At 35.6% G+C, this 27,430-nt stretch overlaps 1 protein-coding gene across 1 annotated transcript in view; it reads right to left on the bottom strand.

Moving 5' to 3' along the window:
* Nucleotides 1-17,525, bottom strand: part of LOC124640534 (neuronal PAS domain-containing protein 4B) — a 127,782-nt gene extending 110,257 nt beyond the window's left edge. The window contains exons 1-2 of the mRNA XM_047178314.1: nt 17,061-17,525; nt 568-693 (exon numbers count right to left, since the gene is read on the bottom strand). Coding sequence (XP_047034270.1) covers nt 568-578 — 11 coding nt within the window. The 5' untranslated portion in view covers nt 579-693; nt 17,061-17,525. The remainder of the gene's footprint in view (nt 1-567; nt 694-17,060) is intronic.
* Nucleotides 17,526-27,430: the final 9,905 nt, after the last annotated feature.

The following is a 27,430-nucleotide window of genomic DNA, read 5'->3' as shown; positions in this document are numbered from 1 at the left end:
ATTATTCACATCTAACTGTTTGAAGTCATTGTGTACGTCATCATCACGAATAGGGTCAATCATGCGTGATATACACGGCACTATCACGATATCACGATTTTGTGACAAGTGCTCCTTCGTAGTACACACGTGATGCTAATTGGTCACCGGGTTATTGATTTTTCAAAGAAATTACAATACACGTGGTTTGAATTGAGTTTGAATTGGACATTGTAAGTTGACCCGGTTTTTTGACTGAAAGTGTAATTTTTTGGTCAATAACTTTTTATTTTTATTATAGGCAAATTAGCGACGTTAAAGTGGTAAATAAAACATGAAAATCATCCTTTTTCCATTCTAATTAAACTAACTAAGCTTGAAGATTCAATGCCTATATAATAGAGTATAAGTATCAAATGAGGCTTCTTCTGTCTAGATAAAAATCATTTTGTCAGCAAGGACATAAAAGGTTTCCTTCAGGGAGTCACAAGAGCCCATCAAAGCTTAGAGCTTAATACTGGTAGTCTTACTACTATATACCACTCAAAAACAGTACCAAAATCATAAATATATGCTCTAATTACAAACCTCGTGAACATGTTGGCTTATGTTGTGCGTCAGATATATCGGCACGCTCAGGTCGGCGTCCCCGCGCGACGCGTCCCTTGTCATCATTGCCGTCACGACGGCCGCGCACTCACCGGGACTTCACACCTGAGGGAGGAATAAAGGTCAGATTGTTGGTGTCACAGTGTAGGGGTCAAATTGTTGGTGAAAAATTTTTGGTCGGATTTTGTGGCTTTGAGTGTATCTTATGGTGACATTTGGTTGAATTTGAAATGTTAAAGTAGGTTAGGTTCAATAATAATTTAGTCTGTCTGTACATTTTGGTAAGTAACAATCATGGAACAAAATATACAACAATATGCTTAAAGACATGATAAGAGTAACTTAATACCAACTTTGTTCGGTGTCGTGAAGTGACAAAAATCAATCTATAAACCTGGTTACTGTTGCCACCTGGCAAAGAGAGTATTGTGTTTATTGTAAAAGTAAATATTTAACACGTGTTTCTTGACAGCAATTTTACGTATGTTACGTAGAAACTACGCAAGTAAGTCGGGAATGATAAATTAGAGTAGCATTAAATTGTACTGTAATATCAATGGGTTTGTGTGACGTAGACATTGCGTAAGTCAAAGGAAGATATTTTGGTATTGGCACGGACTTTGTTCAATTAACAACTTATCAGATCGTACTTATAACTATTCAGTGAGACGAAAAATCAGATTCATAATTAAGTAAACTTTTTTAAACCTAAAGTTCATACCATTAAAAATGGTCCTGTAACTCTAACTAACAACTTTATCGTAACTAAACATACTACTCATTTGACGTTTACACATTTAAACCACGAAATACTTATTTAGGTACATCTATAAACATAAACTTAAACATCAGCTGTCTCACACAAATGGCTTGACAAAACACACCTGTTCACGAAAAAGTAGCACCATCCAAAAAGACTTGACGCATCCTAATAAGGTAACGCACATGGGCGCAATAAAACAAAAATGGTGCGCTAAACAGGCCTCATTAGCGCACCTTCGAAGACTTGCGCCAATCATTGGACGGCGCCAGAAATCTGGCAAGAATAGGCATGGGGGGAACGCTAATTATTGACACAGCCAGACTTATATGGCATGCCAAGTCGATCATAAGACACTAAACACTTATTACCTTTTTCGTCTGCACCAATCGGCGTGAAATGATTGGTTAAAGAACATTTTTATTTTTACTTTTTTTTTCGTTTTTTATCTGTGCATGATTGATTATGTTTTAAATGTCATGTTGTTTGCGTAATGTGGTTCTGTTGTATGCATTGAGGGTACTTTTAAAGAGCGGAGGTTAAACCGACATAGTTTGTGTCGATACATGATTGATTTATTAGAGTTGCTTCGACAGGGTTCTTTGAAATTGATAGTTTGGTAAAATGGTTAAACAGGTGTTATTGCCAACTTACATGCGTATTGGGTCAACAATTTTACGTATTTTGAAGTATTTTTTGCATCGAATTAACCAATTATTAGGCACTAATGACGAAAATAAAACATAAAACAGAAATTGGCCGTCAATTGTGACCCTTTCGAACCAATAACGGTAATAATAGTAACAATAGGTACATATTGTATTCGCTCTTGACATTCCACAGCTCATTAGTGACGCAACCCAATTCAAAGCGAAACGATATTGCTCTCAAAATACCATACTTGTCATGATCCGCAATTATACAACGTTATCTTTATAATGCATGGCTTTTACGCACATTTTTCAACGTAAACAAATTACAGTTTTCAAAGGCCCAATAATTTTGGCCCGTAGTGTAGTAAGGACGTGTATTAAAGTGATTACGTCCACTTTGGACCGAATGATTGGACATATTTTAGTGTGTAATTTTTCATGTTATTATTGGTAAAAGCATGTGTAATTGGTATTGGTTAAATGGCTCGTTATGTAGATTTTGATAAACGGCCCTTTTTATAGATGGTGAAACTGTTAATTTGTTGTGTGTTGTGTAATGAGACGTATTTTCTGGTGATTATTCAAATTGAAATCGATTTTAATGGGAAATATTTATGTTTGCTTTATTTGCATACTATTTGGTTATGCTGATTTCATAAAGATGGCATTTTCTTGGATTGTGGTATTCATTACTTTCTAAGAAGAATCCAAGAAGAATTTATTAAATAGATTAGTGACAAAATATTGCCTAGCGTATTACTTTCTAAGAAGAATCCAAGAAGAATTTATTAAATAGATTAGTGACAAAATATTGCCTAGCGTATTTTCTTACTATAGATACTTTATAAGTCGAACATTATAAATTAATCCAATGTGATTCAAATCGCTCAATTAATATGTGCAACATGAAACTATGACACAAACGCATCTTTGAGTCATCCATTACTGCACTACAATGCACAAAAACCCCAATACCATGGGAAAGTTTATCATTCCCCAAAAAAAAAAACAACAAAACTACACACTACTAAAGAAACAATATGAGAAACTGCAGATTCTGTATCCTAGCCACTTACAAATCGAATAAAACAAACACTGATATTCTATTATGGTGATCGTTTCTCCCGTTCTCGCGCGCTAAGACGAAGAAGGACGGAGTTACTGGTTGAAATGTCGTAGGTCATTAGGTCCCTACCATGTAGGGTCCGCAATATGCCAATATGGAAGGTAGCCGTGACTTTTGTATGTGCTTATATTGGGCCTAACAATAGGTTATTGGGCATAAGATTTAAACTAAATGCGTAGATGACCTGACCGAAGAGATGACTTTGATAGTACGACATTGTTGGGAATTAATTGTTTGAGAGAAAGTTATTGGACTCCTTGTTTGTTCGAATAGGATTGCTAGGGTTTGAAGTAGTTAAGTATAGGGGATATGATGTCATAGTAGTTAAGGTTACTGTTTCAGGGGTCATAACATGTCTCTTGCAAAATGTGCAGCGTGACCAATAATATGTTTAATGCAGAAGGGTCTTAGTATGTTTGTAGTGTTTTCCTGTTTGACAACAAAGGCTTAGTTTGGTGTAAAAACTAATTTGTAGTGAAGAAGAAAATCATCATTACCTTACAAAAATTTCCTTGCTTATCAAATCTTTGGCCATAAAAGATGCCCAAAAAATATAATTGTCTAAATTATCAAACTTAGTTAAATTGACTATTAAATTCTACCGACTTTCTATTTACTTTTTAGGGTGTCGTGTTTCAGGTTCACAAACTTTCAACCGGAATGTCTTGTCTGACCTCAGCTATTGTCTCCCTTTGTTTGCAATCGTAGTTTTAAATGTACTAGTCTCACTAATTTTATTTTATGTACCACCGCGTTTGCTTGCTTTTGTATGTACATAATTTAGATTCTGTACTTTCTAAGTATGTTAGGTGTTGGGCTTGTGGTTACACTAAGTGTGGGATGTCAAACTTGGGCTTGTCTTTAGAGAGATGCCTACTGTTGTTCTCACAGTCAACAAAGTAATGAAAATACCGTCAGCTTAACTTTAAAAATGTGGTTCCTAGAGCACTGCATGAGCATTTTATTTATAGGTAAAGCCCACCTCAACATATTTGGAAAAAAAAACAGAATGGTATCGACCACAGTAATTTATTTTATTCTCTGTTAGTGTAAAGTGATATTACAGAGAAGATTATTTGCCAGTAGGCAAATAAATAAGTAATAAACGTTACCAAAAACGTCTAACATGCAAGTTTTGTCAAAATCGTGCTCATATAGCACCAAAAATAAGAGCAAGTTGACTGAACTGTCCCCTTAACCGTATAATGAACACACCCAAATTCATAGTACAGCTACGTACGCTACAAAAATTAATAACCGTATAAGAAAACAGAGGTTTGTCATACAAAAGTCATCCAGAATGTCGATTCGAATTATGATAAGGCCGAGTGAATTAGTTCTGGTAGAACGTAATGGCTAGCGATTAGGTTATGTTGGAGTTAGGAGCTATGAAGATTTGTATTTCTTGGATATGGTGAGTTAACATTGGGGTTTGAGGTATGCACAACGTCATGCAAATGCAATATTTTTGTTTTGGAGGGCTTCAAAGAGGTAACGATAAATTAGTGGCAAGTTAAATTCAGATTAAAATATAAGTCAAACAAGTTCAGTATGTGATTTGCAAATATGGACAATTAATTATACTTATTAATTTTGGACTAGAATAGAACCTGCTTTTTATGAATTGAATTCTACAATTTGCTTTAAGGCGTATCCATGGTGACATTAAATTTCGTAGCTTAATGCTAACCTTCATAGAAGCGCAGTGAATGATGTTCCGTACCTCGGAATGTCTCACAAACTACGCTGCTTTGATAAGCCTGACGAAATATTTTGTTCCGAGTTCCAAACTCGGAATTTGGGCTAGTAATAATGTACGCTGTTAAAGGAGAATAGTGATTTATGGAAGGTGGAAGAGAGCGAAAGAGTTAATATAGTAAGTAAATAATAAAAAGTTAAATGCGCTACAAAAGTGAGAAGATCCTAAAATTGAGGCAAAGAATTTTAGTAATAAAAGTCACACATATGGCAACTATGTATTGTTTAAAAATGTGTTACTAAATAATTATTGGCTATTTTAACTACGTAAAGTTCTTTTGATAGATCAGTATTAAGGTTTGATAGTCCAGCCAAATATAATCCGTATATAATCCGTGTGGTTCTAATCTATGTACATATTCGATATCACAAGATTTAACATAATGAATATGTCGTCTACCTGATGTGTACCTACAGATATTTATGCTATCGATAACTTTGCCACACCAAAACATAGCCTCTTTGCTCCAAAAAAAAAAACAACAACAAGAAAAAAGGTTTTAAACAAAGACCACCTGCAACCCTTTAGGTAAGTAACTGCTAAGTGCTAGTGTTAATTCGGCAGCTACTTACCACGCTACCCTCGTAAACAGACGACTGGGCTACTTGCTAATGTGAACGTTAAGAATTCGGGGTATATTTGACCAATATGTGTATTTTCGGAACACAGGTGTGGGTTAAATTGTTGGTGCAAGTAATTATGGTATGTTTTGGGTGATATTGTTGAGATAACGAATAAATATTTAAAGAAAGTTTAATTTAAAGTACGGAAACAATTGAACGAGAATTTATTTACTAAGCTTAGAAAAGAAAATGAGTTATATTGTAAGTTTGTATCGGAGGAGATTCATAGACCTTCACGGAACTAGAGAAGTATCCTTTAATTTGCAAGAGGAAAACCAAACCATTTTTGTACAAGAAAATACCAAATCAGGCGCATATATAGGTACTAAGAAACGATGAGGCGTTAAATTAAGAAAGAAAAACAACTCAAGGAAAAACCATATCTTTAATGCATAAAAACAAATAGTCTATTAAAGATTTTATTTTTAAAATTTCAAAGAATATTCTTATTATTCACTGTAGGCAAAAGTATGAGTAAGCGTACATCCTATTTCAATCTGAATCCTGTTCCTTCATATTATTTCCCATGCACAGATAATATATAAGCGGTGATGATCTAACCTCTGATCAAGATTACAACCTCATTGGTATTAAGTATTTAATTAAAACGATTGCTCATAATTACCAATAAACAAGTAGCTTTAAAACTTTATTTTTTAACATGTAAAATAAAATTATTCTCAGCAGTGCCCGGTTTTTAATTGACCTGAGAAAATGGTGACCGAATTAAGCTATTTTATATAGTTTTTCGAATGCAGTAGCTTTTTTTGAGAAACAAGTTCAGTAGATTACAACTAGCAAATTGTTTTTGTTCTTACTGTGTTAAGTACAGTCCTATTTTTTATACTTTAAGTGGAGTTAATACATTTAGCTGATCGTTATTAATGAGTGTATACTTTGTTTTTCACAAACTTAAAGGTCGGTTAACCAATAACGCAACGAACACATATTTGTCATCGCAATTCGTATGTAATTATTACAAAAATAGCTACTGACGTTCGATAGGCCGTCTCATTGTGATGCATCTGAGAAAAGAAATCACATGGATTGCAACGTAACAAAAAAAAGTAAAATAAAAAAGTAAACGAGATGCGGCCGCGTAAGCCAAGATCTCGGTCAGGCAGGAGCCGACTTCTTTTGTTTCGAACCTCGAATCAGCCAGTGTCTCGAATCTAGATGCTGTTTTCGAATTGTTTTTTCTTTTTCCCCCTATGGCTTTTTCTTTATTGTCTCAGTGCTGGCTGACTAAAAAAAAAACTCCGGTGGCTTATGGCTCTGCATTGATATGCGACGTTCGAATTGAAATTTAAATATTTGCTCGCATCCGCAACGGGCTTCATCTTGGGTATTTTGTTTTTAAAAAGATCTTTGTGTTTCCATCTTAATATTTTATTATGTTATTCAAGAAATACCGCGAGTACGCATTTAGGGGTCTTTTTGTTGAAATTTTTGTTTACTGATCGTCGCCTTCAATAAATTGTTGGTAAATACTGTATTGTTCTTTGAGATTTTTTTTTGTGTTTTCCATGCATGTTATGCGCATGGTTTTATATCATTCCCATCCTGGCTTTGTCTTAAGAAAATTATGTGTTTTTTTATTGTAATACATTAAGTTGTAACATTAGTTAAATTGCTAGTTAAATTCAAAGAAATATGACTAAACATATATGTGTAATATATATGTGTATGTATAATAAGTCTATGTACGTTTATATATTTTCGATTTGTCTTATATACATATTTAGTGCACCTGCCATGAAATTTCTCCTCCACCTAAAGGTTGACTGGTAGAGAACGCCTAAGGCGTTAAGTCCGCCTTTGTACATTGTTTTTTTGTAAAATGTGTGCAAAAAGTATAATAAATAAATAAATAAACACACAATAATGCCCACTGCCGCTTCAGCTTGCTGATTCGGTGGGCTATGTCGATGACCTTGGCCATATTAGCCGAAGAACCGATAACCGTTGGGGTAAACGAGTTCTAGAGTGGAGACCACGCCTCGGCAAACTTAGTGTAGGACGTCCTCAGGCACGGTGGAGTGATGACTTGCGCAAGACGGCTGGCAGGAGCTGGATGCGAGAAGCTGAAAATCGATCTCAGTCAGCGTGCACTTGGAGAGGCCTATGTCCAGCAGTGGACTGCGATAGGCTGATGATGATGACACAATAATGACGTGTGTAATAAATTACTTGAAACTAAATATTGATTATTTACAGTCATTTATGTACGTTACAGTGAAAGGTCAGATCTTAGTCAACGCTAAATGATTGCACAAATAAGTTAATAGTACCTACGTCTATTTCTTTAATGAAACTTAAATGAAATTGACTTCTAGTGTAAATCACAACAAATTCATTATAAATTTCTAACGAATAGTAATAGGTATAATGAAAGATAATGAGCCAGTTTTTGACGCCCAATTCTAATTGGACTTGGCGGAGGTCAAATATACATTCAGACAAAATAACTTTCTTCCGAAAAATGATATTTAGATAAACAAACTTTGCTAGTTAATGGCGTCCACGGCCGATTTCGGCCACGGCGGCTGTTCTCATTTAAGGAGATCAGCCAGCTGCGCAGGACATATTATAGTGCACGAGCATTTGCGCAGACACAGGTGCACTCCCTATTCCTTCACTCTCATAACCCGATGGGACGGCAATCCGACACGACCGGAAAGAGATCAGATTTGCTAGTTATAATGTAATTAAATAGACAAACTAACATCAGAGAGTGTAGGCTAGAGGTGTACCTACATAATAATGAGTACTATCCAATTGTAAAGCTATATTGACCTTACAATATGAGACATTTAACGTGTACCATCTATACATATAATAAATCTGTAAAAAAACTGTGTCTGTACATTGAATATATTAAAAAAATAATAATTGGGTGGGGTTTAGAAACAGTAATGGAGCACAAATCCAAAAAAAAAATTCTGTCTGTTTGTCTGTATGTCTGTATGTCTGTATGTCTGTATGTCTGTTTGTTTGTACACGCTAATCTTCCGAACTACTGAACGGATTTCAATGATTTTTTCTTTGTTGTATCAGTATTAGGCCTGGTCAACATATAGGCTATAATTTATCTTCGAAACTTGAAGACCTGATGCAGAACTCCAACAGACCAATAAAACTATAAGAGATACAAATATGGTGCCGTGGCAAAAATTGTTTCATTTGATGAGCATTTTCAGCTGAGATTATAAATTTTAAGATCTGGAACACCTGATGTGGAACCCCAAGAGCCCAGCTTCTCTGTACCATATACAGGTATGCCGTTTTAACAAAAGTTGTTCAATTTGATAAGCACTTTCTATTGACTTATACAAATTGAAGATCTAAAACACCTGATGTGGAACTCCAGGGGCCCAGCTAGACTATAGCATATAGAGGTATGACGTTTTAGCAAAAGTTGTTCAATCTGATAAGCACTCTCTGTTGACTTATAAAAATTGAAGATGTAAAACACCTAATGTGGAAACCCAGGAGCCCAGCTAGACTATAGCTTATAAAGATATGACGTTTTAGCAAAAGTGGTTCAATCTGATAAGCACTCTCTATTGACGTGTAAACATCGAAGATCTGGAACACCTGATGTGGAACTTCAAGAGCAATACTACACTTGAAATGTATAGAAATGAATGTTATGAAATAGGTATAGTGAATCAAAATAAGTAATTAGTCCGTCTTTTAGATAACCCTAAAATAATGGACACGCATTTTTCTTTTCTCTCTCTCACAAACAAATAATAACGAAGATACAACAACGCTTGAATTTCGTGTTAAGTCACTGCTTAGTACAAATTTTACATACCTAGACGTGGCGTCACGAGCCTCCACTCTCTAACTTTGTTGCGTTTTATCTTCATTATTATTTTGTATATCTCTTCCAGACCTCGGGACTACAGAGTTCCAAATTTTTGGGAGGCAAACGTGGGGTCGAAGCCAACACGCTGAAGCCCTTTTGAGACAACTTTAATGAAATGGTGACACAAAACCGACGATTATCCCTTTATACACTATAGAAATGAACCCAAGGACAATCCCCGGTGGACGTCGTTAAAAAAAAGACAATCCCCGGTTCTGTGCTAAACTATTGCTAACTATGGAGGAAAACTACTTGGGCTATTTTGATGGGATGTTAGTGGATGACAATGTATTAGGTACATGTAAAAACGGCAGGTGGAGACTCGCCACCTCACTTACTGTAACCAGTCACTGAATAGCAACAAGAGGGCAATAGGGACATGAGCGGCTGAAGGGTGAGGATACCTCGGCGGACTTTAAACGCGGATTACGCGCTCCCTGTGCTTACCATGAGGCACCTACCCTCCGAGCAGGGCCACTAATCCTGCTCTAGCGACTCCACTCTGGACGGCCAAGCCAAGCCAGAGGCGTGAGACCTACCCCCGTCATGGTTCACTCCGACCGGCCGGAGATGGGGGACAGTATACTCTCCCTGGAGAACTCAGTATATATAGCCCCGCGGGGTCGCTACTCCCCGTCATCAGCCTCAGATGTCTTGCGGTGCCTATATCTCATTATTATTGTCGTTATTATCTCAAGAGCCTTTGTCCCAATTATGTTAGGGTCGACTTCCAGTCACGATGCAACTGAGTACCAGTGTTTTACAAGGAGCGACTGCCTATCTGACCTCCACAACCCGGTTACCCCTTGGTAAGACTTACTGGCTTCTGACTACCCATAACGACTGCCAAGAATGTTCAATGACAGTCGGAACCTACAGTTTAACATCCCCTCCAAATAACGGTCATTGGTATCCAAAATATACGTAGAAAGTACATACGAACTTAGAAAAGTTGCATTGGCAGGCACTTGCCAGACCTGGAATCAAAGACGCACGCTCATACTTGAGAGATTGGTTCTCTACCCACTAAACCACCACGAATTCCACTAAGTCACCACGACTTTGTCATCTATTTAATGTTTTTTTACGAAATAATACCTACGTGTAATATTTTTGCCACACACAACTTAAATGCGGTCTAATTAGAATCACTACTTTTATCCCTATGGTCACGTCTATTGCGACTATTCAGATCTTTGATTTTGCTGACCCCATAGTCGCTGGCATAAGGGACAGGATCCGCGTACGAAGTCGCGGGCAGAAGCTAGTTGTACATAATATCCTAACTAATATGAGAAACCTCTATAGTGTACATGATATGAGTACTAACTAATAAAGCTTCCATATCTAAAAATAGAACATTACATTAATAAAAAAGTCACTATATCTAGACCAAAGAAATGTAATTGTATTTCACGGAACGCGGGTCAGGGGGCGCTGCTGGTTATATTCGGCGTTCCGATGAGTGACCGAGAGCTTTTTTAATTGAACTAAATCGTTGTAGTGCAATGCGGAGATAATTTTGTAGAGGTGCTGGATGTGGCTTGTCTTTATGTGGCTGTTTGTATGTGTCACTACTTCATTATTCCATATCGTCGTCTTAGAATGAAAACCTCGGAAATGCATTTTTTCTCAATATTTTTTTATTGCATTTCTTGGAAGGTAATCGTAAAAAATATGGAATACTAATCCTTATCCTGAAAAATGCATTTTTTTTCAATATTTTTTTATTGCATTTCTTGGAAGATAATCGTAAAAAATATCGAATACCAATCCTTATCCTGAAAAGTTATCTCTTGCACTTACGAGGTTTTCACTCTAAGGCATCGATATAAAACTTACCTATATTTTTCATTGGTATTTTTCAAATAGCAAACTGTAAATTATATTAATTAGGTTAGGCTTTTCCCGATTTGCTCATGCAATTGCTTGTAAAAAATAGGTTTATTTTGTGTGATTCAATAGTGCGTGTATTTTATTTTTATAGATGGAAAAACGTTTATAATAAATGGTTTATATATTTTTGTAGAAACGGTTAATTGCTAAACTATCAGTAATAATAAAGGCTTTCTGGTAATAGCTGCTAAAATGCAACCAGAAAATACACCACAGTTGCCACAAAAATATACCACTTCCAGAGTACCAACATCTATGGTGACCAATTCAGTCCAAATCGTCGAAGCGTCATCTTAGCTATAGTAGACGTTTTTTTCATCTTCTACACGTCATGCCACATTTTAGTGGCTGACATTAAAAACCGATTGTTAACCTTGTAATGCAAGTGCTCCCATTCCTAAACGTCATATTTCCAATAAGACATATTGTTCAACATTATATGAGTTTTTGTAACAAATGTGACTCATTAATTACAAACTGCAGACTAAATAGTCGGCCGACAATTGACCCAACAGTAGGCAAAAATATTTTTAAAGCAAATCTTGCTTGCAAATCAAAGTTTTCAGACGGTCTGATGCAGCTAAATTCCTGATCTTTGTAATGTGCGCACTACCATTCATCTTCATACTGATTTACGAACCCAAACAAACTAAAGGCCGACTAAAAGTTTGCAGTGTGTACCTACTCTTATAGTTAAAAATATATTTGGTGTGATTCTAAGAATGTGTGTGCAATTTTGTGTAGGTCAAAAGTAATTGTTTCACATAGGCGCGGTTCAAATGAGGTTTAAGTTATGTTTTAAAAATAGAAGGCCTGTTACCTTATGTTTGAGCTAAGTTAATGTGACAGGCGAATGTCATTTGTTTTAGTGGTTTAAGTTGAGCAATGCGCTGCTTTTTAAATAAATGAGTCAGTTTGAATTGTCGAGAATTAGATTTTTCAATCGGAAATTAGATTTTTTTACATTAAACTACTGTTAGACACGCTGTATGTTTTTAGGGATTGCCCCTCAATTAGGCAAAATTCACTACATATTTGATAAATATAACTGCCAGTGAAATAATTTCAATTTAAACTAAGCGATGCATTACTCATTCACTCCAGATGCTCGCTAAACATAAGTGCAAAGAAACAAAAAATCGATCAATCCAAAAATCGATCGTTGAAATTCAGACGAACATTTCCGTCTAGCCGATCAATAAACACAAATCGATTTTATAAGCACTAAAACTCAATAAACATTTAAATCAATCAGCCGCTAATGCTCTTTAAATATTAAACAGTACTTATTCGATATCAATGACTTAATTTCCCACAAATCTTCTAAACACTTAAGTTTTCAAAATAAAGATAAGATTAAGAACACCCGCACACTTTAGACTAAACTGTCGGCCGAAAGTTTTTTTTAAAGAAAATCTTGATTTTAGTCAAAGTTTTCAGTCAGTCTGTTACTGTTACAGCCTTTTTATCGTCCCACTGCTGGGCACAGGCCTCCTCTCACCCGGAGAAGGATTGAGCATTAATCACCACGCTTGCTCAATGCCGGTTGGTGATTTCAGACTTTATAGTCCAGGTTTCCTCAAAATGTTTTCCTTCACCTTTTTATCAGCCATTGGTTTCTAAGATTACTTAGAAAGTACATACAAACTGAGAAAAGTTACATTGGTACTTGCTTGGCCAGGAATCGAACCCACACCCGCATACTCGAGAGGTTGGTTCTTTCTAGGCCACCACGACTTATTTGACTTTTTTAACAGTAAGTCTGATGCCCGCTAAATACCTGATCTTTGTAATGTGCGTAATACCATTCATCTTTATACTGATTTATGAGCCCAAATAAACTATCGGCCGACTAAAAGTTTGTGTTCTGCGGGTACTCTAAAGAAACCGTATTTTAACCGGTTTCCAAAATGATATTTGTTTTATATAGAAGCGATAGGTTTTACAACTTTATTAGAATATATATTAATGATGTACATGGTTAACTCAACAAGTTAATGACACTGTAATAAAATAAATAAGTTATAATCGTAAAATGTTTTATATCAAACATAGTTAATTTCTTATAGTGAAGATGTTTTTGGCAATAATTATGGGATGATCTATAAGTTTTTTAGCTTAATTAAGCTATAACGTTGTAAGTTCTTTGCGAAAGGCAACTGTGTAGAATTTTATAACTTCCTCAATAGTTTCAGATGTGTATTAAAAAGAAAATAATGATATATTAAAGGACGGCTATAATCTTCAGTATCAGCTCATTATGGGACATAGATAGGTCACTGAAATAAACATACTAGCGACACGATGCAACTTTATATAGGAAAATGGTTTCGGAATGTTTCAATCTATCTCACTTACTACAATCAAGAAAACAAAAGAATTAGTATAGTAATCATCATATTCTCAATTCAAAATTTTACAACAAATGAAAATAAAAAACAAAAAAGACAGACCAACAAAACGAGTAGACGCGTCATTTGTTTGACCTATTAAATAACATAGACACAAAAAACAAATGAATAGACTTGTATTATTCTTTGCTATACCTATAGCTATTGTGGTTGCTATACCTACCTATGGGTTTTTTATCTCAATTAGATGGGTAGGTCCCCATTATCCTCTATGGTGTAAAAACATTGTAAATGCTGTCAGTAAATTGGTCTGTGGTCGTTTTGGGTACTATGGCTCCGTGTAATAATTGCTTAATGTGTCTAAAGGTTCTGTTATTTTGATGACAGATTTCGTTTAATGTTTGTCAGGGAATATAATATGGCAATTGATATTTTTAAAGGGTTAGGTTAAAATGAATTTCTGACTTACACTATAGTTACAACTTATTGCAGTTGAATTGACATCATCCGCCTAGACTTTTCTCAAGTATGTTGGGGTCGGTTTCCAGTCCAAACGGATGCAGCTGAGTACCAGTTTTACATTTGGCTGACCTCCTCAACCCAATTATACGGGCAACCCGAGACCCCGTGGTATGAATTGGTGTGTCTATGCCTGTATTTGTCTATACCTATATGAAACGAGTTTACTTATTACATACAAAATGCCTTAAATAGGTAAATGCTTGACAGAAATGAATCAATGAAATTTCATTTGTACGGATACTTAATTATTAAAATAATGTATCTACTTGAAAAGCATGTTGAATATTTAAAATGAGAAGTATGTTAAAGACAAAAATGTGTTTTAGATCTGCCTTATGTCTGCGTCTTCTGGTAGTTTTTACTTTATGACGATTTTAAGACCTACCCAGAATTACCTCCCAGTGTAAAGCGCATACAGTATGGGACTGTAAGTCCGGGTCGGGTAAAGGTTATGACTTATGACAAATTACTAATAATATATAGATCGTCAAACACTTATCTGTTGTGGTTTTTGAGATGTCAGATCAGTTTTTTTTTTATATATATTTAGCCATTAATCATGAGTGCAGTAAGTGGAATTCTGGAGCTAAATATTTACAAAAACTTGCGATAAATAAGCCATTTACAGAACAGATATATTAAGGCCGACATTGGGTATTCTAAATGTCACCTTAGTTGTCAAACAAAAACGACTAATTGGTTTGAAACAATATCAAACAAATAAAAACAACTTAACTTTGAAAGTGACAGAGATTTTTGCGCTATGTCAAATTAACGTTTGACGTCCTTTCACGGCTTTTATAGTGAACAGGTTAAGTGGTCTGCAATCAGTAAATTATTGTGATGCCAAAATGGTAAGGAAGGGAAAAATATTTGAAAACTATGTGTAAAGTAAACTCTTTCGCCAAAAAACTTAGTATGAAATAATACTGCAATCAATTGGAAATTGTTTCTTAAGCGGTATGTCATTGTTAGGATTTAAATTAACCCTGCGTATAGTTCCCGGCACGTAACTTGGCAAGAATCGTGAGATTAAAACAGGTCCTATTTTTTTCAAGCAGACATAATCGCCAATAAATGATGTCAATAACCACAGAATAATGCACAAGCAATAACAGGGACCACTTTTTTGTATAATTTAGTGCACTATGAGCGAGCTCACACTTATTAAAAGTCCCAAATCCTTGCCAAGTTATATGCCGGCTACTATACTCAGGATGCATTGTAACCGTATAATTAAACGAGGGCTGATGTTATCATGGATCTTTTTAAACTTTGAAAAGTTATTGGGCTATTCCTTAATGATTCTGGCAAAACTTGGAATAACTACTTGAACCATAAAACTTGGGCACTAGATGAACAAAGGATGATTATTCCAGAACAACAAGACCAAACAAATGCGACAGACGTCATGACAAGCATAAAGTTAAGACGCTTACAAAAGAGAGCCTTGACCTAGTCTAGCTATAAGAACATTTAACTTTTCAAAGAAGGGTTTGAACAACTGTAAAAATTAAGAAAACCAAGTAGGTACTGTGATATATATGACACTATGCTATGCTATCGTTACTTAATATTATAAATGCCAAAAGTATCATCGTCTTTCCGGCTGTTGCGCTTCTACGCTAAAACTACAGAAGTGATTTTATGAAGTTTGTTAAAGAGATAGTTTACAGCCTGATAAAGAACACGCGCTACTTTTTACTGTCGCGGGAGGCGTTTAGATTTTCCGGGGCTTGGTCGATTGAGGGGAACAGCTAGTTGTGATAGTAAGTATGAAGTGTAAGATGCTTCAAGAAAAGGAATGATTTAGTTAATACATTGAAAGGTAAAAAAACATAATATCAAAAGGCTTTCCAAGAAGAAAGGATTACAGCTAAACAATCAGTTCTGATAAGTAAATCTGGTAGTATCATCTACCTAGCATTTTTCTAATTCTATCTGACCTCTTCAACCCAGTTACCAGGTTAACTCGACACTATACTGTAAGACTGATTGTCATGATGATGACAGCCGGGACAGAACATGATGATGACAGCCGGGACAGAACATTTGAACATGCCTACAAAATGTGCCTACAACGTGCCTGAAACATGGAAGAACTCATCATCACATCACACATGTCGAATTATAGAAAAATACTTCAGTCAGATAGATAGAGAGAGTGCTTGTAAAGCACTGGTACTTAGCTTCATACGGTTAGACTGGAAGCCGACCCCAACATAGTTGGGTAAAGGGCTCGGAGGATGTGTGACTTTAGTCAGATGTGAGGCGAAACATAACGATGATGATAATGATAAAACTCACATGAACTTTTTTCATTCAAAACATACAACAACTGGGACGGAAAGAACAGAATGGGGTTATGAGTGTATGAGTGATAATAAAGAAACGACCGCGTAGAAAGTAAAAGTGTTAACTTAACTTTTTAAATAAACAATGTAGTAGACATTAAACTTCAAAGCATCTCAAGTAGGTAACAATAGGTATATAGAATGATTTGAAGAGTTTTTGCTCAAAAAGTAGCTCCGGATTGGCCGCAAAAACTTTTCGTTTAGATATTTTGCGCTGAAAGGATATGACAAATATAATCTCAAGTTTTTCATTTTTCCATGAATGTCTTTTGGTTTTTCATGATACTTGAAAACAGGGATTGTGGAAACATGAAATAATGTTGAAACTTGGAATAACTTGAAAATTATTACAATATTGTAGCAATATTATCAAGTATGAAGATTACACAAGTATTTAGTTGAGTACCTAATTATCGACGAAGTAAAACAGTAGATGTAGGTAGATGAAAAAAAGTTGGCTGAAAACTGAAAAAAAAAACATTTCTGCTGAGATATTCAGCTGTACAGCCAATTATCCGCTTAATTTAAACAAAAATAGCAAAAGGATATCTTACCGAGTTGTAATGAATGAGTAATCCTTATGCAACAGGAGTATATTCCAAGCAATATAAATAAGTCAGGTAACAAATGAAACACACAATTTTCAGCTAACTGTACTGTCCACAACTACCTACAGTTCACACTTGAAACCAGTCAAAATTCACGCCCTTGGCACCACTGAACAAAACAAGCGGACCTTAGGAAATGTTTAGCACTGAATTCAGAACACTCTGTGTAAATATTTATACATATAAACCTCTGCAATAGAACCTCAAAATATAAATGTCACTTCACCCTTTTAAATTTAAAATTGGAATAGAAAAAAAAGTTAAGTCAAATCAACAGCAAAGAGGTCGAGAGTCATCCGTTCCATTTTTGAAAGTCAATATGCCAGTGTTCCGAGGAAGTCGGAACTGGTTGACAGGTCGCGTGGTGCGCACGCGCAGTCGTGTGAGCGTGCTGTGCGCACGGGCATCGGCGCCACACTGAGTTCGCGCGCTTTTCGACCTACGAAACCTCCGCTCACAGCCTCCGAGGATGCATTAGAACTGTCGATTCTAAAAGATTTTCTCACGGAAAGGACGAAGTGTTCCGATATGTAGATCGTGTGTTGACGGCCTAACGGTCCAAAGCATCATCACTGACTGATGACCCAACTTTTCTTTTTTTTTTTTTTTTTTAATTCTGACGTTTGAGTGGTTATTTTTTTTTTAAGATGGGATTATTCTATGCATCTATGGGCCGTAGTGAATCGAGCGAAGGCTTTTTGTGTAGTTTCGAAGTACTTGTGTCAATGAAAATGAATTGTGTTAGGTGTGTTACGTTCAAACGGCCACGTGTTCGGCTCAAATGCGTTTTATCGATTTGTTGATCATTTGTTACTTTAAGTGGTAACATTATTTTTCATTAAGTTTTGTATGTTCGACTTTCAGACTTATATGTGTAAATTAGAGTTATTTATACTACTTCTTACTATATTGAAAAAGTGTAAAGTTTTTCTGAAACTATGTTTTTGATGGATAAAGGCGACTGTTTAGTGTAGTTATCAGACTAGTTGATGATAATATCTAGGTAAAGGCCGTGACAAAGGCTTCTTCGATAGAGATGTTACTTTCACTATCAGCTTGTCTATAGTGTTTAGCTTTGATAGAACCTCTTTGAGAATAAAGGCTTTGTTTTATGAATACGGTTTCAAGATTAACTCATTTCTTTTTTAATAAGTCATCCTTTTTACGGTCACCTATTAGGTACTTGTTGTTTACGTAGCTAGTTGATTCTCCAAAATAAAAGAAGAAAGGTATTTAGGAATTAACCTAACTGTTTTAAACGACTAAATTAACATTTGAGCATAAAATGTTTTGATATTGGCTTCAGTAAACAGCACACTTGCATAGCAAAACTATTTACCTTGCGTTTACCTATTATTTTTAGTTAATCTACTTATCTGCATTTCAACATATTTCGCAATATTTACTTTTTAATTCCTGTACCGTTATCGTCCTTGACAAAGGTGCTAATTAATTTAATGGATGGGCATTCACTCTCTAAAAACTTACTTTTTAACCAATGTCTAATTAATTCTCTAAGCATGAATACTTATTCCTAACTGAAATACATTCAAAAGCTCGCTAAGTTTGTTAATTCTAAAGCTCGAAGCTAAAAGCTTCTATAGAACAAAAGACATCAACGCACAATATACAATATTTAAATCATCAAAAACCACTTTTGGTAAAATATTATTTTATATCTTAGGTGTCGCCTACAATATTTAACATAAAAACACCATTTAACATAAACTTCAACAAAAACTAAAAATAATACCTAATACTGCAATAATCGTGACAAAAAACACCAATAAACTCAATTTCAGTGGTCAATAAATTTGATGGCTGTCAAAAACTTCACACCATGTGTAAAATTATCACCCTGATAATATATAGCCTTGATGATTTTACGAGCGTTACGTCACACATGACTGTCAACAGTCGACGTAAAAAAATACTGTGTGAAAGAGACGACAATAGGTTTCTTATTCCGCCACGTTTGTCAACTCCGCTGCGAAGTGAACGGTCGTCACGGTTCAACGCGAAAGCCGGCCCATTGCGGCGACACACTGACAAACTATATCCATCTCTTTCTAGCTTGTTGAATTATTATGGGACCTATTTATAGAAAGAGATGTAATCAATTGCGTTTTTTGGACGAATTGTTTAGTTTTTTGTGAAATATAGATCAAGTTTAAAATAATATGTCATTGACCTCAAGTTCCGGTAAATGGTGGCAGTTGTTGATATATAGGTAAAAACATTAATAAGTTCTCTATACAAGTAAATTGATGTGAAAAAAGTTGTGAATAAAATCTGGGGTTTTTATAGAGAAGCCTATTTACTTTATAATGAACATTGTAGGTAAATAGAATACGTTATAACTGGCAAAATAAATTGACTAAAAATACATTATAATATACTTATTATCTCAATGTATTTTATTATTTATTTCCAAAATCAACATAAATTAGGTATTTGATATCATTAGATAAATCCCGATAAAAGTGCAAAAAAAATATGTGAAAATGTCAATAGTTTTTGAGTATTTTGTATTTACAGTTTACAATTCTTACAATTCTGGGCAGACACAAAATTGCATGTGTAATTTTAAGCTTACAATTTAATTTATTGTACTTTAGCTTGAAATAAATAGAAGAATTCAAAGTTAAACGAACTACGGTAAGGCAAGTGTTAGAAAGTTCTGGATTCACACTTTGTAGTAACAGATAACTGATCTTTTACTTACTCCTAGGAATGCTCACTACCTTTAGCTTACTGCGGAAACTATGTACAGCGGGATTCTTTTGTTCTAACGTAAGTATTTCAAATCCAATGGAAAAAAGAAACTGAAAGGAAATAATGTTACAAACGTAAAACGATACTTATTTAGTTCAATTTCCGATAGTTTATTGGAGAAATTTGAGAATATCATACATTGTTATCATACAAATTATATGCACCTACTATCTAAAACGAAATAGATTCCTGAGTGTAATTAAGATTTTCTTTTATAACAAACTTTTTGTTTTTTCTTCATTAATAAAAGATAACAACTTAATAAGATGAGAAATGGTTAACAAACTTATGATGTTTAAAGTGTTAAATTTGCTTTTGAAAATTAGATAAATAAAATAAGACTGAAACCAATAGTTACTTTACTACACAATATAGTAAATAATAAATACATATAGCTAGTAAATAAATACATATAGTTATAATTTGTCTAACAATTATCACAGAAGTAGTTTTTATTTATTTAATCAAACAGTAAACCCAATACACCAAAAGGCCCTAACCCACAGACATTAGAAAACACAACACAAAAAAGGCACATCCCATACACAATTGACCACTAAAGGTCATCGGGCACCATTGACCGAGGGTTTCTCACGCCCGTTGCCATGGCAACCGATACCGAGCCATATCACCGCCGATATTCGCGTAATTTGTAGCCTCGTGTAGTGGAGATTTACGGCGAAACAGATCGAAGTTTACTGGGAAAAATGGAGTAACAGGTAATGGTAAAGGTTGGGTTATGTAACCGAGGTTCAATCTGGGGATTTAGATTAGGAACTATTTCTAAAGTAATTGGAACATCTGAGTGGTTTTAATACAAACTGTAGGTCCAGGCTGGCAGTGAACATCCTTGGCAGTCGTTACGGGTAGTCAGAAGCCAGTAAGTCTGACACCAGTCTAATCAAGGGGTATTGGGTTGCCCGGGTAAGTGGGTTGAGGGGGTCAGATAGGACAGTCGCTCCTTGTAAAGCCCTGGTACTCAGCTACATCCGGTTAGACTGGAAGCCGACCAAAAACATAGTTGGGAAAAAAGGCTCGGAGGATATACCTATTATAAATAAATAATAATAACCAAAGGATTCTCAGGCCCTTTAGCAAGCCATATCATCGCTGATTGAATGTCAGCGTAATCGTAATAGTTTACTAGGAAAAGTGGAGTACTCACTAGTGGTAAAGGTCGGGTTATGTGACTGTGGAAAATGCGGACTCGTGTTTGTGACGTAATTGGTAGGTCTGAGTTGTTTAAGTGGCCTGTTATAGAATCATTTCTGAAGCGTTCCTTTAAAAATTAAAAATGTAACATAATTAGGCTGTTTTCCGCGGTTTCACCCGCATCCCGCGGTAACGACTTCCCGAATACTGATAAAATATAGATTTTACAGGGCCCGGTGCGGCGGTGAAACTGCTAGAGAAAGTAAGTTAGAGTTACAAAAACATATCGAAATGTGAACTTTAGTATGTAATATACTTACAGATAAGGTAACCGACCTTTACAGGTACTATGCAATGTCAAGTAAACAATCTCACATTATTCAGATAAATTGTTTGAAAAATAAAATGAATGTCTCAATTCCATTTTTAAAAACAATGATTCACTTATATCTCTTATAAGCAAGCCAATCCATTCCATTTTCAAAAAAAAAAAACAAGAAAAACAAAATCCTACCTAATGAAGCAACATTACCCATCATTGAGGAGTAAGAATTCAAACTTTTTACTTGAAACTTTTTCTCTCGTATCTAATTGGTCGGAATTTAGTTGGCATGCCAGGCGTCCGAAGCACGTGACTGTCACTGTCGTTGTAAAGGTGGTATAGATAGTTCAACTCAGATTTGCGCGCGGCCCTATGTGTGCGTCGGCTTGTAAATATACAACTTTCATTCGTGTGACAGTGACGTCGTCCGAGCATGACGTGTTCTTATCGCTTTTTGTTATGGGTACAGTCGTTTACGAAAATGTCTAGTTCTTCACGGAGAAAATGTTTAAGGAGTCAGGTAGCGTTTCAAAAAATGAAACAACATTCAAAGCTTTTTATTATTACATTTTACAGTTTTTCATTATTTTCTCATAAGTTTTTTCAAATTGACGTTGACAGTATCTAAGAAATAAATGAGGTGAAATATCTAAGATGAATTAAATACTCCATACATATTTTCTAGATCTTGGGGTACGCGGACAATAAATAAAAGTGTGGACTAAGAATGTAAAAAGACGTATAATCTAGTATAATAATGTAAACAAAATGTGTGGGGAATTTTAAAAAATAATATTGCTTCGCATAATGTCGACCAAAATAAGACGGAAATAATGAAACTCATAAATGAACGTTTAAGTCATATTGATGAAGGGATGTTGGGTAATACTTGTCGACATGTACAAAAGAAAAAAGAAAAATACTATAGACATTTTGACATGGAGTCAAAATTTATAATTTACCTCGGTGAGAGTAGCGAATCCGAAAATTCATCATTTGATTTTTCAAGTAGCGATTCAGAATCATTATAAATAAATAAACATTAAATTACGTAATAACTGCTTTTCTTTAAACAGCCGTAACCCCTAAATAACTGTATTTGTACCCGACTGTACCTCTTGTCACGCACACAAAGTCACTGTGTATGTACAAGGGTTACCCACACATAAGGCCGCGTGCAAGACTGAGTTGAACTTACTATAAGACGTTATTTAAAATTATTCAAGCAATGCGTTTTTGGTCTAATAAATAGGTATGCTTAACTTAATTATATGTAAGACTCTTATCATTCCATTTTTGGAAATTTCATTCATATCCAAATCCAAACTAATCTATTCCAATAAAAAAAAAAAAAAAACAAAACAAACAGAATCCTACCTAATGAAGCAACACTGTTCTTCAATAAGGAGTGAAAATTCGGGTTAGTCGTTAACTGGACACACGCGTGTGCAGTTGGTGAAACTCCAAATTAATAAATTTTTCATTTCGTCAACTGGGCACGTCAAGATTTTGATTCGGGACCAGTTGACGAAATGATAAATCTATAAAAAAGTATGAAAAAGTTTCAAGGCGAAAACATAAAAGTGATAAACTTAAGTTAGTGAAACTTTTATATTTTCGTCTCAAAACTTTTTCTCGTATCTAATTGGTCGGAATTCAGTTGGCATGTCAGGCGCTCGAAGCACGTGACTGTCACAGTCCAGTAGGTGCCAGCTATGTTCGCCATCTTAATTAATTTCATGGCGACATAATGTAGGCGGTTTTTATTAAGACGAGCATTAATTGAGTTAATTTTCCTGTCTGTTTGCTTTAGTAAGCGGTGTGCCTGATTGGATCGTTAAATAATACCTGTATTTTCATTCAGGTTTGAGTTAATTTTCAACTGACTATTTAACTGACTATCGAATACTATCAAGCAATAATATTTTACCACGCGAGTTCAAAGCATTCATTTGATGATGTATAAATTTACTTTTGTCATATTTCGAAACTTAGTTAAAAACTTCTATAACATTGTTACCGGTGAGGCTATGATTGGCACTGAGCTATTTTAAAAATCCGTATTTAGGATTAGCATGTTCTTATCTATACTTGATATAATAAAAAGAGTTTATTCTTTAAACTGCAGAAGCTTCGAAAGTACCTACAAAACCGCCTCGAAAAAATCCTTTACTCTTCTTCACTTTACTATTTCCAAGGAATATACTAGTGGTTGATAGAGCATTAAAACTCTGAAAATTTCATTTTAAAATTACACGAAGATTCCAATTACGATACAAAGAAATGCTTAAAAACAAATTCTATAAAATGAACGTAAAATTTGGATCATATCCAATACTACACGCATGTTAAGCAGTAGCACTTGTAACCAGACCAAAGATTTATGTTATCTCAAAACATTGTTCTAAATACAATCAATAAGTACGTCACTAAACACAACCGTCTGCCATCAATCTTCTGTTGTAAAGGGTTCACTTCCGACATTCTTAAAATACCTTCGCGTTTTCAACTAAATTGATACGATGCGTCCAATCCGTGTTTGAAAGCTGACCAGAATAACTTGACCTCCGATCCCCCCCTTGCGCCGAACAAGGTATGTCCCACGGCGGGTAAATATACTGTTATTGGAGGCCTATCAAAAGTGGTGAGTCCGAACTATAAAAAGGATGGTCAATTGAGATAGAGTAGAATGCTTTACAAAGCTTCACAAAAACTCTATGAAGGATTTTTAGAATACCTTTATATAAGTAAGGAATAAGTGGATCGGCTTGGCAGCTGGTCTCTGGTTTTGTTTTTGAAAAAAGTTCGAAGGGAACGGAAAGATGTTGACCGTGCAAAATCGGCGGAGAGTTACATTCGACCTTATCGGGTCTCTAGCCATGGTAAGCAATAGTTCAACTATGAGCTTATTCAACGTTTCTGGTAGGTTTACTTCAAGAATTTTTTTTTTATTGTTCTTAGAGAAGGCTTACAGACTAATAACATTATCGTATTTTAACTTAAACTACATAGTCAGATTGCTAATTACAAGCCTTCACAGATAAATTATACAAACTATCGATTGCCTAACTATTGTTATATACATATAGGAGTTATGATGATGAGATGATTTTAATCTTTATATAATACCTTACTTACTTTACTTTGCTCTACCTTTGATTTAGTAGCATACACCTTTTGCTTCAGCATTTTTTTTTATTGAAAGCATGGCAAAAATGAACCTTTCTCATCAAAAACAACTGGATAAGGTGATCTTCACACTGCCCCGCATCACGCTGCATCTTGCGTGTCGACGCACCTACGCGCGTTCCTGCGGGAGTGCAGATCTGCATCATCGTGCGGGTTTTTCACGCACTCACGCGCGTAGGTGCGTTTTGTAAATTCACGCACAGCGAGTTCCATTTTCAAATATACACGTCACGCCCATTCAAAATCACGCGCGGCATTGCGGGATTCAGTGTGCCATACCTTGCGTCTCGCCCCGCACCTACGCGCGGGGGTGCGTGTTTCTCCGCATGTATGTGCGTGATCCGCATGAACGCGCGTGGATGCATTTTCAGTGTGTTGGACTATGCGTGTTTTCCATACAAACGGAGATATTACCATACAACGGAAAAAAACGCATCCACGCACTACGCTGCATCATGCGGGGCAGTGTGATAATCGCCTAAAAGAACAAAACAAAAGCCCACTTCCAGTATAAAATTCTTCATTTATTCTCAAACGAGCCGTCTGAATCATAGAAGAATAGCATCCATCAATTTTACATTTTCTACCACACTTACATGCTTACTGAATTATATTTCAATCCACGGAGGAAAGAAATATAACGGAGCTACCATAATGTAGGTAAGTCAGGCGCCTTCTACTAGGTTAAATTTGTGTGTATTTGTGCCTGATAATTTTACGAGTGAACTAACGAGGCGTTGGTTTCTTCGAGACGTCTGTTAAACTATTTTTGGTATTACGAAAAATGGTAGAGTCAAGAGAAGGCCTATAAGGGTGGAAACAGTAACGTTCCTCGTCCCCGCTCACCAGCATTTTGGTGCGCTACTTTCTTTGGAGATTTTTCGTTATGGCACTTTTTTATGGGTAATCATCAAATGACTCCTCCCGCTGTGGGTTAGCAGTGTGAGGGAGTGTCAGACTCTTACAGATTAAAACAGATCATGTTAATTCGTAGGCCTTTTATGTACCAGGGCTCCTTCGCAAATCTTTCGAACAATCCCGCAGACTTCGTTATGGCACCTCCACTAGTGATTTTGTTCTCCATGTTTGAATCCAATCTGGGCAAAGTAATCGGGTAATCTCAGTCAAAACGCATTGCTTCGGTGGCATTGTAAGGCACGCGCTCACTGGATTGTTTTATCGCGCACGGAGTATTCCACGCACATTGCTGAGCGTACAATAAAACATATGAGATGCGTAGGGCTGGGAGCCTTGGGTTTTATGAATAAAATGTGTAAAGTGGTCATTTTCATCATCCTCCGAGCCTTTTCCCAAACTATGTTGGGGTCGGCTTCCAGTCTAACCGGATTCAGCTGAGTACCAATGCTTTACAAGAAGCGACTGCCTATCTGACCTCCTCAACCCAGTTACCCGGGCAACCCGATACCCCTTGATTAGACTGGTGTCAGACTTACTGGCTTACTGGCTGACTACCCGTAACGACTGCCAAGGATGTTCAATGACAGCCGGGACCTACAGTTTAACGTGCCGTCCGAAACACAGTCATTGGTGTCTAAGGTATATTTAGAAAGTACATACAAACTTAGAAAAGTTGCATTGGTACTTGCCTGACCTGGAATCGAACCCGCGCCCTCTTACTCGAGAGGTTGGTTCTTTGCCCACTAGGCCACCACGACTTTGTTTCATTCGTTCGTGGTCATTTTAACTGACTATTAAAATTTTACTTGAGTTTAGTATGTACGTTTTAATAGGTAAGTTTACGATTACTTAATTACATGTAGAGAATAAGATGATCGGCTTTGCAATTTGTCTCAGAAACCTGGTGTTGTTTAAAAACAAAGGATTGTTTTTTTTTTTATTTCTCATAAAAACTCTTCGAAACAAGAAAACACAAAGTCGAGAAGAATTATGAAGTTCGAAATAATTATGACACCCTTTCACCCACATTTTGAACCAATACCTACGTGTAATTTTTTATTATGATGTGTTTTTTTTTGTACAACCAAACCAAAAAATACAAAAAACTCTCACTCCATTAACACCAATCAAAATCAACCGTAACAAACCCTCCCTTTATCGACTCGTGCGCATCCCTACACATATGAATCGTATAGCCGCGCGTCCGGGGTAGCCTCGCGTTACGCCGACACCACTTTCCTTTTCCTAAGTATTACAATAGCGTTTTTATATCGAATATGTTCGGAAACAATGCTGCGCTCCCCGGGAATTTTATCATATGAGATTTTGTACCTTAATTGTATTTTTTGGGTAACTGTAGGTTTGTTTTGCATTTTTTTAAGCTACATACAAGTACTTAGAGGGATTTCTTCAATTATGATCAACTATAGGCATTTTATTGTCAATATTTCAGTATAAACAATTATATTCCAACAGCAAATAGAAAATTAAAATCCTCAGAGAAATGGGCATTTATATCGATTATGTTCGGAAACAATCCTGCGCTCTCCGAGAATTTTATCATATGAGATTTTGTATTTTTTCTGGTATTGTTTTGGGTAACTGTAAGTTTGAATTGCAGTTTTTTTGCAATGACAATAGCAGACTGTTTTTTTTTTATAAAGATCAAGTATAGGTATGTACGTATATTTTTATATAATCAATTATACCTATTCCAATAAGGAACAGAAAATTATTAATCATGATTTCCTACTTTCTCCAGAAATGGACATTTGTACCTACTCGTTCAATATAATGATAAAAAAATAACATATCTTAGTTTATGCAGTAAGTATTTTCTTTCAAATCTAACGATCTAAAAAGAAAAAGAAAACTATATGATTTGAAACACGCTGGGCCGTAATTTTATTTATCGCTGACAGAGGTCATATCCCGATTCTTCCCTGGAACTAGTTGATAA

The sequence above is a fragment of the Helicoverpa zea genome, chromosome 21, assembly GCF_022581195.2.
Source record: "Helicoverpa zea isolate HzStark_Cry1AcR chromosome 21, ilHelZeax1.1, whole genome shotgun sequence".
Taxonomy (NCBI): Eukaryota; Metazoa; Arthropoda; class Insecta; order Lepidoptera; family Noctuidae; genus Helicoverpa; species Helicoverpa zea.
The sequence above is the reverse complement of the archived record's forward strand: the minus strand, read 5'-3'. Positions and strand labels throughout refer to the sequence as shown.